Below are 14,360 nucleotides of genomic sequence, written 5' to 3'. Positions count from 1 at the left end.
GTTGAAAGGTCTTATGTTTGAATTGCGTAGGGCTTGTTGTGACTCAAAATAGGATTATATCATAAATTCTTATTATGTTGTGGCAGGGCTTAATGTTGCAAGTCTGGTGTCTCTGGTCTTAATTATTTTTTTTTTAGTTGTTGAAACCTGCAGCTACCATGTATTAAGTGGTTCATTATAAAGCACTTTGTGTTTGATAATTGCATTTTAGAGTCTTAACTGTCCCCAAGAAGGTAAAGTTGAGTCCGGAAGGGTTTGGATATGCTTTACTGGATTTCAAATAGCCCAGAAGGACCCATTTAATGGAATTGCAATTCAATGCGCTCTGTTGTGCTGTTTGTGGTAGCTATGCGTAACTGCTGATCTGCTCTCTTGCATACTGCCAGTTGGACCCTCTGCAAACCCTCTGTGTGTGCTAGGTCTTCATTGATGGCATCATTGCAGGCCATTCACTCACAACATCACATGATCTCTATCCCCCTAACCTGAGCTCACCTCTTACCTACCCTCCCACACAGAGATACATCCTTAGGCCGGTAGATTGTCAACACCGGGAATAGTTCAGACCAAGCTGTCCTGTAGCCTTCATTTGATAGGAAACTGTACGATTCAGATGGAACCTTTTCAATGTTATTTATGCAATCAAAAAAAGATGAATTAAGCAAAAATTGATTGAAAACATTTTTATTCAACCAGTTAATATCAAAAAATCCCCAAAGCCTAATGGTGGATATCTGAAGTAGTTGGTACTTCCTTCATGTCTAGATCAAGCCGTGATGTCTCCAGCTGGTTCCTGCGCTGGTTCTCCTCTGTGCTGAAGCAGCATAGCCACCACTCTGAAAGCATACATGTGCTGTAACTGTCATTACAACTAACCGTCGCTCCCTCTCTCTCTCTACCTCCACCTGGCCGCTGTGTTGTGGGTGACCCAGGGGACGGACGCTATTCCCTGCTGGGCCAGCCCCTGCAGTACAGCCTCTGTCCCCCTCCGCTCATGCACGGACAGCCCTCCTACAACTCCCATCAGGTCAGTGCACAGCTTCCCTTCGGATCCATGCATCCATTAGCGGTGGTTTGAATGCCTGCCTGGGAACGCCCTCCCCAAGTGATTGAATTCAGACAGTCCAATGGAAAGTTATTTTTTTCCACCAATGATGGCATTACCCTATACTTGTTTGTGTCCCTTTATCAACAATGCTTTATAACATAAGCATTCAATCAGAACTGTTAAATAATTTGTTACTCTTATTGAAGGATCGCAACCTGTGTTATTCTGCATTTTGCATTTAGGGCATGTTTTATTGTGATTTTACATTTGGAACACGGTAAAGAAAAACCTCAATGGCAGCCTCAGTGTTTTTGTGCTGTTGTCCATCTGTATGTGTGTGTATATACCGCCATCTGCTGTCACAGTGTGTTACTACATGACACTAAATCTGCCACAACACTGTCTCTGATGTGGGTTTCCAGGGCCAAGGAGCCATGAAACACGGAGCGAGAGGGAAGAAACAGACGCTGAAGTCTCAATCAACAGATCTTGGCACCACTGATGTCGGTACGATATGAGAATTCCTCAAGTCAAATGTCTCTACCCACGCTGTGAAATGCATGTTCTTCATCCAATGGACAGAGGTATACATTTCAGGTTCAGAAAGTAAAAAGACACTCTGAATGAAATAGATGGACTAACGACTCAAAAGCAACCAAAAGCTAAGCTAAGCCGAAGTTCATATATGTCAACTCGAGCGAACATGCGAAAGAGGCGAACCAAGTAGAATCACGCAAATCTGTGTCGTTTGTGCCGCCGGCAACGCCAGGTGAGAAACCTGCGTCTATTCAGGTCTTGGCATTTACTTTGTATGTAATCAATTAAAGTTGTTGTTACCTTTTTCAAAGAAAACCTTTACCCTGGGCTCCCTCTCCCCTGGCGTTGTGGTCTCACCGTCACCGTGTGTTTCCCGCCAGTGGTCAGCCGCGTGCTGGAGGTGACCGACCTCCCCGAGGGGATCTCACGCCCCGAGGCCCAGAAGCTCTTCAACCAGCTCTCGCTGTGCGGCGCTAGGATCCAGTGGCTTAAGGACCCCCAGGGGGGCCGTGGGGGGGCAGGGGACAACGGCAGCCACCCCCACCACCACCACCACCACCCCCACCCCCACCCCCACCCCCAGCAGCAGCACCACCACCACGACCCGGCCCACCTGTACACGGTGGTGGCGGTGTTCCCCAGCACCATGGCCGCACAGAGCGCTTCCTTCAAACTCAACAACAGCGGCGGCGGCCTCTTCAAGCTGCGCGCCGCCAAAAAGAACTACGACCTCCGCGTTCTGGAGAGGGCCAGCTCCCAGTGAGCAGGGGAGGAGGAGGAGGAGGAGGAGGAGGAGGAGGAGGAGGAGGAGGAGGAGGTGGTCAGGCTTCAGGGGAGGGAAGGTGCAAAGAACCGAGAGAGAGAGAGAGAGAGAGAGAGAGAGAGAGAGAGAGAGAGAGAGAGAGAGAGAGAGAGAGAGAGAGAGAGAGAGAGAGAGAGAGAGAGAGAGAGAGAGAGAGAGAGAGAGAGAGAGAGAGAGAGAGAGAGAGAGAGAGAGAGAGAGAGAGAGGAAGAACGGAGAGAGAGATAGATTGAAAGAGGGAGATGGACTGAAAGAGAGACATTCATGCTGTGGCATGGGGTTGGGTGGGTGAGGAAGGGGGTCGCTGGGCTGGGCTGGTGGTCTCTGACTCTCTCTGTCTCCTCTGCCACTCAATGGCCGATGAAGATAGATCTGTATCCATTTTGCCATTGTTGAGATATATATAAATATATATATATAGTATATAAAGGCGGGGAAATCGGTGTGAATAATGAGGTGGCCGGTGTTTGTTTGCAAAGATGATTTGGTTGTTTTTTTTGGTTTGTTTTTTTTCTGTTCATTCTTACTTTTTGTTTGAGTATTTATATACCTGAAGAGCACACAAGGCACGTGAGCATGTGTTTCACTGTTGCCGGTGGGGGGTGGGTATGAAAGAGGGAGGGGGGGCTGGAGAATATGTGCTGCCATTATACAAATGCACAGCGTACAGCATGCATACAAATACAAACATTACTCTTGTCCAAGCACTGGGGGAACCGACATGGGGAGCGGATCAAGACACAATGCGCGCACACACACACACTCACACAGACGATAACATTAACACGTGCGTTCACACAGAAAATGCAGGCAACAGGGTTCCGTAGCACATCAACAATAACACGCTGGAAATCAACCTCACTCCTCTCAAAACACCGTCCCTCTCTCCCTCCTCTCTCTACCCCGACCCCTGCTCTCTATCACACACACACACACACACACACACACACACACACACACACACACACACACACACACACACACACACACACACACACACACACACACACACACACACACACACACACACACACACACACACACACGCCAAAACCACTCCTGACCTTTTCAACTCTCTTGTCTGTGCTATCTCTCCTGCTACTCATTGTGGTGCCTCTCCCTCTTACCGAAAAAAAACCTCCCGACTAAATCCTATAAATCTGTCATATTTATAACATTTCATACGCACAGGCTCTCCGTCACACTATCTCTCTCTCTACCTCTTTCTTCTGCTCTCTTGTTCTTTCTCTTGACTGTAACCTCTTTTTCTCTCTCTCTCGCTTTCTGTTTGCCTTACTGCTGTTGTGGGTTTCCGTAGTGCGCTGTTATTTCTCAGAAGAGTATTGTTCTTTTTTGGTTCGATATATTTATAAAAAGTGATGTAAGGAATAAAATAAATCTATATATTCAGTGATTAATTTTCCTCCAGTGGATGAGTTTTAGGCCTTCTGTAACACCCATCCTTTCCCCTTCCGACACATCCTCCTTCCCACATTCTCTCCATTCTTTGCTTCCTTCTTTCCAGTTCCTCTTATTTTCTCATCATTTTTCCCTCTGCCCCCACTCCCCCCCTCCCCTCCATTGTGTTTGCTTTTATATTTTTTTGACAGCTGTGCAGAACGTTTCAAAATTAGTAAAAGTGCACAATATAACATAAGTCTACTGTAAATTTTATTTAATCTTGTTATTTTTTGTTGGTTTTTAAAAATATAAAGTCGAGAAAAAAAGAAATCCAAAAACATCCTTTGATTGTCTTGTGGTTCATTATTGAATCCCCAGAGACGGATTGCTGAAGCTGAACTCAACACGGGCGCCCGGAGGTGTTATTTAATTATATAGCCTAGGTGTTAAGAAATGTAATTTTCCTCCTCCGCGACCACGGAGATGGGGAGTGAGGAGAGTGAGTCATGGTTGACCAACCCTGGGTCATAGGCTAGAATCAGACCGCGCCGTCACTCCAGGATAATGTCAGATTATTCCCGCTCGCCCGACCCTCACGGTATACCGCTGTAGGGGACACCATGATGAGGGCCATGTTTAGTTCATATTAGACCCTTCAGATTTTCATCCTTAGATTATTGGTGTTATCAAAATCTGTAAATATAAAAAGGATTTATTAGTATTTTCCTGATTTAATAGAAATAGCTAGTACTGAATGAAATGTCCACTGTAAGTTGCTTTGAATGAAACTGTCTGCTGAATGTAAAAGTAATCGTTATGCAGGGTCCCAACATCCTCTAACTAAAGAAATGCCTTATTTCACCTCATTTAAACACAACCCATGGCCGTGTGCTTTGGTATCTTGCTGGCCAGTTAACACTCAATATCTCTTGGGCCTTTACCATTTTTACAGTAAGCCATGGATAACTGCAGTATATTCTGCGGGTGTCTTGTGTTTCGGTTCTAATAAGACATGTCAACATTGTCTTAAGGGAGGAACCAGAGCGCGGCGTTGTCAGTTTAACCACAACTCCGAGGGGGGGGGGCATTCAAAGGGTTGCTTTCAAAGTTCTCAGCTGTCCCAAACGGTCACAAATGGAAACACACGCATGCACGCACACACTGTCAGAAACACATCCATAGAATAGGCTAGACCCGGCTGGGCTGGGCTTGGGTTTCTTGCATTGCTGCGTGTCATTCTCCCACCTGTTAGGGCCCCGTTTAACCACGAAAACAAAGGGGATGATGGGGAGAGTGCTGGAAGAAGAAGTCCTGGCATCGAGGCGCTCTCCGACAGGGAGCCAGACCTGGCACTCCATGTCTGTGTGTCGGTGGTCCTTCACCCCCGTGTGTTTCACTGAGGAACTTCGTTTGACTCTTGAGGTTAGTTGATGTGTGATCAGCCTGCACAATTTGAATGGTTACTCATAGAAAGCATGTATGAATGTATTTACCTATGTATTCCCTACTTTTTCTGCGTAAAGCACTTCCTTACTAATGCGTTCTACATACAGTATATGCATGTTTTTGCCTCTACTGAACATTATTGTGAAAGGTGATGGGGAAAAATATTTTTCAAAATGATATTGCATTAAAATTAAGCAGTGGGCTATAAATAATGTTTATTTCCTCTCCTGCCTTGAAAGGAAGCACAGGCATTAAATAGGAGGCAGGGCTGCAATGTATATATCTAGTTATCATTGAACATTCACAAATGATGTTTCATTGTATTTAAGTGGATGGAATTGTTTGGAGATATGATATGATATGATAAATGATTGCGACCAACATTCCTATCCTGCAATAGAAAATATTTTCTTTGCAGTTCATCTTGTGTGTCAAATAATTGTACCTTTTGACGTCTGGTTGCCAGCTGAATACCAACCATGGCTAACTACGACTCGTGAGTTCACCCTTTATCATTCTTGATCTTCACTTGGATTAATTGTTAATGCTTCTCAAGTATTAAATAGACATATGGTTTTATGTTAAGGAACGTAATCCGTGGACCTTGTTGTGTAGTTAACGTTGGTATAAATTGCTGATGGATGGATTTCTGTTTGGGATGCTTGATCACAGACTGGATGATAAGGATTCCCTGGACTTCCATGACAACCCACCTGCACCCGACAACGTGGTGAGAGAGGACGACAACACGGTAAGGGTACTGCTTACCAATCTGATTACAGGATTAACAAGCAACATGGAACAAACACATGGCAACAAACTACACAGATGATGGCCAGGACCCTCTGAAAAATGAGGCCCTACGTAATTCATTCTTATATTTTTCTATATATGGGATTTCAGATTTTTTTTAATTTTTTCTTTTAAAAAGTGATAAACCCATGTCTGACAGAATACCTTTTTATCCAATCGATGAACAAACTAAAAATAAACAATCAAATCATATCAAAACTACGACCTTCATTGGTAATGGTAAAAGATGCCTGGCCCTAAACACGAACATTACATGATAACTCCTTCCACCTTGGCATGTAGGACTAATCCTACACACTCAGTCTTCCCGAAGATACTAATGTACCTTTCAAGAGGGTAGTTTATGGCAACAAAAACACAAATCTTCCTCTTATTCATTCTGTTTTTTTTTTTTTTTTTTGGGGTGGCCTGTACAATGGAACAATGAGCTCATGGTATAGCATTCTATACCGAAGGTGCTGTGGAAATACAGCACCCGGAGCTATATGAAGCTGGAAACGGATTGTACAGTAATAATGTGTTAACTGTCTGTGGCATTAGTCAGCTATTGTAATGTTAATCCCCCTGCTTGCCCAGGCCTCTAAACCCTGCCAAAACCTGACAGTGGTGGACACTGTGTGTGTGTGTGTGTGTGTGTGTGTGTGTGTGTGTGTGTGTGTGTGTGTGTGTATTTGGCTGTAGCCACAGTATATTTAGGAGCTGTAATGCCAAGCTCTTGATTACATACAGTTGGGACTTCTGCCGGTTTCTGTTGAGTTATTTAAAGATGAAAGCCCTTTCAAGTCGACCCACCAGAGGTGTGTGGGTGTGTGTGTGTGTGCTGTGATGCATGATGAAGGGTATGATGGGGGAATCCAGCCGTCATCTCTAAAATCTTCTCTATAGTCAGAGATGTCCACAAACTGCACGGAGCGGTATTGTGTCGGTATGTGTTTGGGACGCATAGTTGGTGTATATATATGTGTCTTGGTGACTTGGATGGAGGCTGGTGGGTTGTAGTCTCCCTACTGCTGGTTCAGACCAGAAGGACAGACTCCATATGGGTCAGTTCCCAGGGGGGGTCAGTATTAATAGCATGTTATTGGGGGGGGAGGGGGGCTACTGTGTGTGTGTGATGCTACTGGTAGGTCGATGGAAGTTCTATATATATATTTTTAATTGTAACAGTCAACAGCCAGTTCAATGTTACAAATGGCTTATTTTGTTTGATTCACATATCTCATCTTAGGTTTGATCTTTCATTTAATCAAGATTTGAACCTAAATCAGCAACATATAATCATACTGAACTTAGATTATTGTTCAATGTTCGACTCAAATTTAATATATTGGGATATACTCATGTCCCATATTCACATTTGGTTTATCTATATATTTATTTATAGTTACCGCTCACTACTAGTTCCTATTACTTTCTGTTGATCCCTTTAGTAAATTGGTAGTTCTCACTCCATAGTCTCTTTAACACTTGATGCCGTGCTAAGTCTGTCCTCCCCTGACAACTGGAAGGGGTATTTCCTCTGTGGGAGTCCTTCGAAGGCCCCAGCCGCTCTCTCGTGGGGAGCTTGTGGTGAGGGGGGTTTCCTGGGGTGTGGTCAGGACTTGGTGCCCGCCAGTGAATATCATACCACAACAAGAGCACAGCCAAGACCAACACTGTATAGATCTTAGAATAAGACGGCAAATAAAGATAATCAATAGCAACAATCTAGAGCTTAAAATAAACACAGATGAAACAATATGTAAATAATACAATAAGTCAGTTTGACCTCAGCCTTTCATCCTCTTTGATAATGATTCCATTTCAAGAAGCTGTACATTATCCTTGATGCTCTACATCAATCCTAAAGATCCATGCCCCTTACCCCCTGCATGGCTGCTGGAACCCAGGTGTACTTCGTCTACGACGAAGAGGTAGAAGAGGAGGAGCGAGAAGACCCCGCCTCCCTAGAGCCTGTCAAACCTGTCAACGACAAGCCCCACAAGTTCAAGGACCACTACTGCAAGAAACCCAAGTTCTGTGACGTCTGCGCGCGTATGATAGTCCGTAAGTCCTCCTTCCTACCTGCTCCAGCTGCACCATAAACTCAACTCTACATAGATCTCAATAACACCACCTATAAGGCCTACCTGCTGAGCTATAGCTAATACAGCTGCACCATTGCATCACCTCCACCCAGAGCTCAATAACCACACCTATAAGGCCCACCTGCTGACCTATGTATCTTCACTCCAGTGAACAACAAGTTTGCCTTGCGCTGCAAGGACTGCAAGACCAACATCCACCACCAGTGCCAGTCCTACGTTGAGTTCCAAAGATGTTACGGCAAAATTGTGAGCCACTCAAGGCCCTCATGTAGTCCCACTTAAGTTATTGCATGCAATAACTTATTATTTATTAATACTTAATACTTATTAATTCCTCTGTGATCTTCATGGTTCCCTCCGTGCTCCCCCCCCCCTCCAGCCCCCAGGCTTCAGGAGGGCCTACAGCTCGCCGCTGTACAGCAGCCAGCAGAACGCCACCGTCTCCCAGCTGCTGCCCTTCTGTGAGTCCCCCCTGCTCACACGTTGGAATGGAAGTCCGTATGGAAACCAGAGTGGACATCGCCAGCAGCCTGCACAACCGATAATATTACTTTCAGAATTTGACGGATTTAGAAGTCAACCAAAATTGTAATATTCTTATTGGTCTTGATTCCTCGTCTTGCGGTGTATCATCATTCTGAATCAGGAACAGAAGTCATTTTATTTGCATGTATTCAATTTAGGTGACTGGGAGTTGGGAGGGGACTGGGAGTGTAATATAACTATTTACCAGTCACTATAGCAGCATTCTATCCAAACACGTGGTTCCCACGTCGGGGAACACCACGTTCCACACCAGAATTTTGAGAAATTCTGAAAACGAAATCAAGGATATTAAATATAATACAGGTTATTATCAGGTTATTATCAATTTCCCCATATATTTCACAAAATGCAGACCGTAAGTATCCTAGCCATGGATGGACACAGGGATTCATACAATCCCATTGCATTACTTGGAACAGCATCGAAACAATTCATAAATAGTGCCATGTAAATATCCAGTCCCACGTCTCTTGGCCTGCCTTGCCCTCTAGGCGGGAAAACTGATCTAAACCATGTCCTCTTTCAGCGCAGTCCAACCGCACCGACCCCGTGTTTGAGACCCTGCGCGTCGGAGTCATCATGGCCAACAAGGAGCGCAAGAAAGGCTCGGAGGACAAGAAGAATGTGAGTCCAGGAGGGTGTGAAGGTTCTAGCTGGAACAACAGAGAGGGAGCCATTCAACCACCACTAACACTATGTTCCTTAAAGTGATCATCATTAACCACATCACACTCATGAACACAGGAATTAATCAAAAGTTATTCAATATATTGTTGCATTCGTAATTTCACCAAGAACAAGGTTAGTTATTTCCACAAACAATAGAAACAAAATAGCTAGAGATGACCCGTGGTGCTGGAGTGACTTAATGTGAGGTGTTGTCCGTTGTTGTCCTTTGACTGCAAATTGAATCATGGTACAGGTAATGATGATGATGATGGAAGAAGAGGATTCCCCACCCAAAGGAGATGAAGGAAGAGGAGAAGGTGAGCTTGAGGTTTTAACATCTATCTTTCTTTCTCTTTCTGTAGGGGCGGGGGTTATTAATGTAGTTTGGTAAATCGTAGCACTGATGCGCCAACTGGTCCCTGTTTTTATTTTCATGTGAACGATCGATGGACTGATTGATGTTGTGTGTTTCTGGTTTGTGTATTTCTGCATTCTTGTGTTCTCTACCAGCCATCCCAGAGGCAGACAAGAAGGGAGAAAAGGTTGTTCCAGATGATAAGGTCAGAGGATAAGGAGTATGTGTACGACAGTGATGCTATGATAAGTGAATGAACCACAAGAGAAAGTTTATGTGACAGTGGCCAGAACAATGCAACCATGAACATCACAATGACATAATGAATAAACAATGCTTAAATTATTTATCAAACATTACAACACATAAAAAATACAGTCTTTATCATAATGGCTCTGATTACAGTCAAGGAACTCAACATCAGAGGACTCCATCAATACAATTAGTTTACATTATGTTTAATATTACAATATTCATTGTGACCATCGGAATTAGCAGTATTATATGAGGAATAATACTGCATAGATAATGGTTAAACTAATAAAATGCTTAAAGGGTTCTACACATGAACCCCTGCTGCTGCGGTTCAGAACTGGGATGATTTAGATGTATTAATTCATAAAATCCTTATCGAGCTGGCGCTGTAATAACATTGTCCTATGAAGTGATCATCACATGATACTGAGGAGGTGCTAGATCATAGTATTGTCATGTGCTGTGCGTTCAGAGTAAGAAGCCCCAGCCAGGGAAGATCGGTGTGTTCAGCCAGTCTCACTACTACCTCGCTCTCTACCGCTTCAAGGCCATCGAAAAGGACGACCTGGACCTGCAGTAGGAACCTCAAACCGCCCTCCGTCCCTACGTCTGTCCGTCCATCCAATTGTCTGTCTGTCTCTGATACGTTTGTTCCTGTCCATTGTTGTCTGCATTTCTATATTTGTATTCAATACATTTGTATTTATTTTTTGTATTTATTTGTTTTGCTTTTTAATGTTTGTTTTTGTCTTTTGTCATTGTACTTCATTCATAATTAAGTATTGTATCATACTATATTACATGACATTATAAAAGCACAATACTAGCAGCATATTAGCAGTATCTAATGTATCTTAGCAGTTTGATAGCTGTATGTCATTTATAGTAGCAGTGTTATAGCAGTATCCAATGTATATCATCAGTGTGTTACGTGTATGTGAACCAGCTGTGCTGCCTCTGTGTTGCAGCGCTGGTGATCGGATCACGGTGATCGATGACTCCAACGAGGAGTGGTGGCGGGTGAGCATTAACTAACGATGCTAATGGTACTAACAGCGCAGGGAACGTGTCATTTAGTCAACGATCATGGCTATACCCGCTTTGGGAATTACTCCCAACTACTGCAGTTCATTCATTGATGCGCTTTAATCGGGACACAAGCTACATGTCGCAGTAAGCTCTGTGTTTGAAGTTTAACTTGAGGAACTTGAGGATTTTTGTTGGTATTAACATTTTGGAACATATTTGACCTTATGTCCTTTCTCAAGGGTAAGATAGGGGACCGCACAGGCTTCCTCCCGGCTAACTACATCATCCGCGTGAGGGCCGGAGAGAGTGTGTACAAGGTGACACGCTCCTTCGTCGGGAACAGAGAAATGGGTCAGATCACTCTGAAGAAAGACCAGGTTTGAGTCTGCATACACACACAAGCAAACACATTGGACACGCACACGCATGCACGCACATGCCCACACACACACACACACGCATGCACGCACGCACGCACACACACACACACACACACACACACACACACACACACACACACACACACACACACACACACACACACACACACACACACACACACACACACACACACACACACACACACACACAGAGACACACACACAGAGACACACACACACGCACACTGTAACTGAACCAATAAATTAACTGGAAACTGAACCAACTGCAGTGAATGAATGGCAAACTCCCGACACACTGAAGCGTAATGTTGAGTGTTGGTTTAAGTATCTGCAGTGTTGTATTCAACGCTCTCCGTATTCCGTCTCTCCAGTCCACTTCAATAATTTAGTAGAATTGATCCGGTGGAGTGTATCAGGGGAGTAATATATAGCAACACATCACACTCTGCATTCCCCTGCATTATACAGCAGGCCATTAGGCTTCAAATGCGTAGGGGGGACAGATATAAATGACACTACAGCGACACAAATTCGCTGAACACACACAGAACATCAAGGGTCATTGAGTGTTTGGATAGATATTAACTGTAACACCCCCTCTACACTTATGTTGCCACCTCATGACTATCCCTTTATGCAACCTAAATACTTCCCATAATCATAATTTTAATGTTAATCCCTAAGCACCAAACCATGCTCCTTCTCTTCTCTTTAGGACCCTATGAACATACGATGAGCCTTGAGTACGATTAAGACACATTTAAAGGTCCCAGGGCATGCTACTTTATGGATGCTTTAATATAGATATTAGTGGGCCCCTATCACAGCATTTGAAGACGTTCCTGAAATTCAGCCGTGATCAGAATTACAGCCACTACGAGCCAGTCGCACATTGAGCTTTCCCCAAACGTGCCATTTTGGTGTCTGTAGCTTTAATGCAAATAAGGAGGAGAGAGGGCGCTCGCACGTTCATAGCTAATTGTCTCATTGGCGGGCCAAATTCTCTGGGCTGGCAAGGCAGAGGGAGGGGGGGTGATGGCATCTCCCCTTATGACAACATACAGGGAAAATTCCAAAACAGCGCGTCTTGTTTTTTCAAAGAGCAGGATGCCTAGTGCTCGTTTTACACCCAACACAATTTCTAGCTACTGGGGGAGCATAAGTAGGCTAGGGGCACTCATATTAACGTTAGAAAATCTCAGAAAGTGGTTAATATTAGATGAGTGGAGTGAAACAGGGGCACAAACACTGAGAATGCGATGGACACACACACACACACACACACACACACACACACACACACACACACACACACACACACACACACACACACACACACACACACACACACACACACACACACACACACACACACAGGTGCACAGTGTGAGTGTGAGTGAAGGTGCATGCGCCTGTGTGTGTCCTTGTGCTGTGGGCAGATCGTGGTGAAGAAGGGGGAGGAGCTGAACGGCTACCTGAAGGTGAGCACCGGGAGGAAGCTGGGCTTCTTCCCTGCCGACCTGCTGCAGGAGATCTGAGGAGGAGGAGGAGCAGCGCCACACGGGGCCGCCTTCTGGTTGGTCAACCAGGAGGAGCCACACCCACCTCGGGCCAGAACCACTGCCTGACCTGATACAAATGTCAACGAGAGGTTAAAGTGCCGGTGAAATCACATTTGTATAAATGTTTTAGGGTCTAGTTATCGGCCTCTATGATGTGCAACGTAAGCTATGCCATTTTTTCATTCTTTCTAAAATAATAGCATATTTCATAAAAAAGCTAAATCCATGTGGAAAAACATGATGATGATAAGATGTTTTTTGCTCAACCAATGAAAGCACTTGCCGGTAATATTGAAACAAAACCAGACAGAAATATGATGTATTCTATTATTGTTCCTCTTGTCATCAGAATCCGATGTGCCTTTAATGAGGAAGAGACTATATCTTCATTATCTGTTACATTGTCATGCAGCATAAGGGACTGCTGTTGGGGCTATTTTAGAATCAGACTAATGAAAAAACAATGTGTGGGTGGAAAGGCCCAGTCTGAGATATTAATGAAGTGTTTTTAGAGTGTGGAATTAAAGAGTTGGCATTTAGAAATGTTGTGTTTCCGTTAGTTTTTTATATTATGTAAATAAATGACAAATTGGGTCATAATTTAAATAGATTATAACTCAGAGTGACCCTTAAATGCTGTTCAGAGTAAGATATAAAAAAAACAGTCAAATGTATTTTGAATTTTGGAGAATGACACAATACAAGCCTAAACTAACGTGAGAACTTTACTGTGCAAAATACATTTTTTAGGCAAATCATTTAGAATCATATTACAAAACATTGAGTGAGCCTTATAAAAATGACAACCAGACTGGCCTTTAGGCTTCAGACCTATGGTATAAATACATATATTGTACATGTATCATTGTCTACTCAATATGTGTTGTCCGTGATCCAAACTCTGTGTGTGTGTGTTTATGTGTCGGAGGAAGAGACTTCTCGCTTTGAATGAATGACAATGTTGCGGCAAATCATGTAACCAAAGTGAAGAATGTGTGTATAGACAAAACCAACAAAGATACACAAAACGTGAGAGAGAGGTGACGTCCCAGAATGCAGTGCTCTCCATGGTGTCAGTGTGAGGGCCAGTTAATTACTGAAGGGAACCGCCATCTCTGTGTGCTTTTCACTTTTCAGGGGGATGACTAGGGGATGAAGGAATGCAGGGAATGGCATCTTCATATCCAGGGAGACATTGCAGCGTTAACCAAAGAACACACTGACATGAGGCGGACAGACAGACATGCAGTCAAGCCACTCTCCCCAAAGGGTCCCGGAACAAAGATGACTTTCCACATATGATATAAATATCAGCGCTCCAGGAAAGACATTATAATAAAGCAATATACAGTTTAAGTTACTTTTTAGGAAGTCAAACCAGAGGAATCCAGATGTATATAAACTTTACA

At 43.9% G+C, this 14,360-nt stretch overlaps 2 protein-coding genes across 12 annotated transcripts in view; both read left to right on the top strand.

Moving 5' to 3' along the window:
* Positions 1 to 2,372, top strand: part of LOC132471028 (R3H domain-containing protein 2) — a 41,214-nt gene extending 38,842 nt beyond the window's left edge. For 5 of the 7 annotated variants that reach the window (XM_060070001.1, XM_060070002.1, XM_060069997.1 and 2 more), the window contains exons 25-27: positions 933 to 1,027; positions 1,471 to 1,555; positions 1,966 to 2,372. In XM_060070001.1, coding sequence (XP_059925984.1) covers positions 933 to 1,027; positions 1,471 to 1,555; positions 1,966 to 2,348 — 563 coding nt within the window. In that variant the 3' untranslated portion in view covers positions 2,349 to 2,372. The remainder of the gene's footprint in view (positions 1 to 932; positions 1,028 to 1,470; positions 1,556 to 1,965) is intronic. The other 2 variants (XM_060070004.1, XM_060070003.1) reach the window with 1 other exon arrangement.
* Positions 2,373 to 4,461: 2,089 nt separating this feature from the next.
* LOC132470701 (SH3 and cysteine-rich domain-containing protein 3-like) lies at positions 4,462 to 13,494 on the top strand. Of its 5 annotated transcripts, none has more exons than XM_060069513.1 (13): positions 4,462 to 5,210; positions 5,701 to 5,730; positions 5,907 to 5,985; positions 7,937 to 8,093; positions 8,283 to 8,380; positions 8,514 to 8,595; positions 9,207 to 9,304; positions 9,603 to 9,666; positions 9,860 to 9,909; positions 10,432 to 10,535; positions 10,928 to 10,979; positions 11,228 to 11,365; positions 12,105 to 12,237. In XM_060069513.1, exons 2-13 carry the CDS (start codon positions 5,714 to 5,716, stop codon positions 12,123 to 12,125), a joined length of 960 nt encoding a protein of 319 aa, XP_059925496.1. In that variant the 5' UTR covers positions 4,462 to 5,210; positions 5,701 to 5,713; the 3' UTR covers positions 12,126 to 12,237. The 5 variants fall into 5 exon arrangements, with proteins under 5 accessions (XP_059925496.1, XP_059925497.1, XP_059925495.1 ...); XM_060069512.1 differs by lacking the exon at positions 12,105 to 12,237 and adding an exon at positions 12,829 to 13,494 and having other exon boundaries at positions 4,489 to 5,210; positions 5,653 to 5,730; XM_060069511.1 differs by lacking the exon at positions 12,105 to 12,237 and adding an exon at positions 12,829 to 13,494 and having other exon boundaries at positions 4,527 to 5,210.
* The last annotated feature ends 866 nt before the right edge of the window (positions 13,495 to 14,360 follow it).

Source organism: Gadus macrocephalus, chromosome 13, assembly GCF_031168955.1.
Source record: "Gadus macrocephalus chromosome 13, ASM3116895v1".
NCBI classification, from domain to species: Eukaryota; Metazoa; Chordata; class Actinopteri; order Gadiformes; family Gadidae; genus Gadus; species Gadus macrocephalus.
Note: the sequence above shows the minus strand (reverse complement) of the source record. Positions and strands in the feature narration are given on the sequence as shown.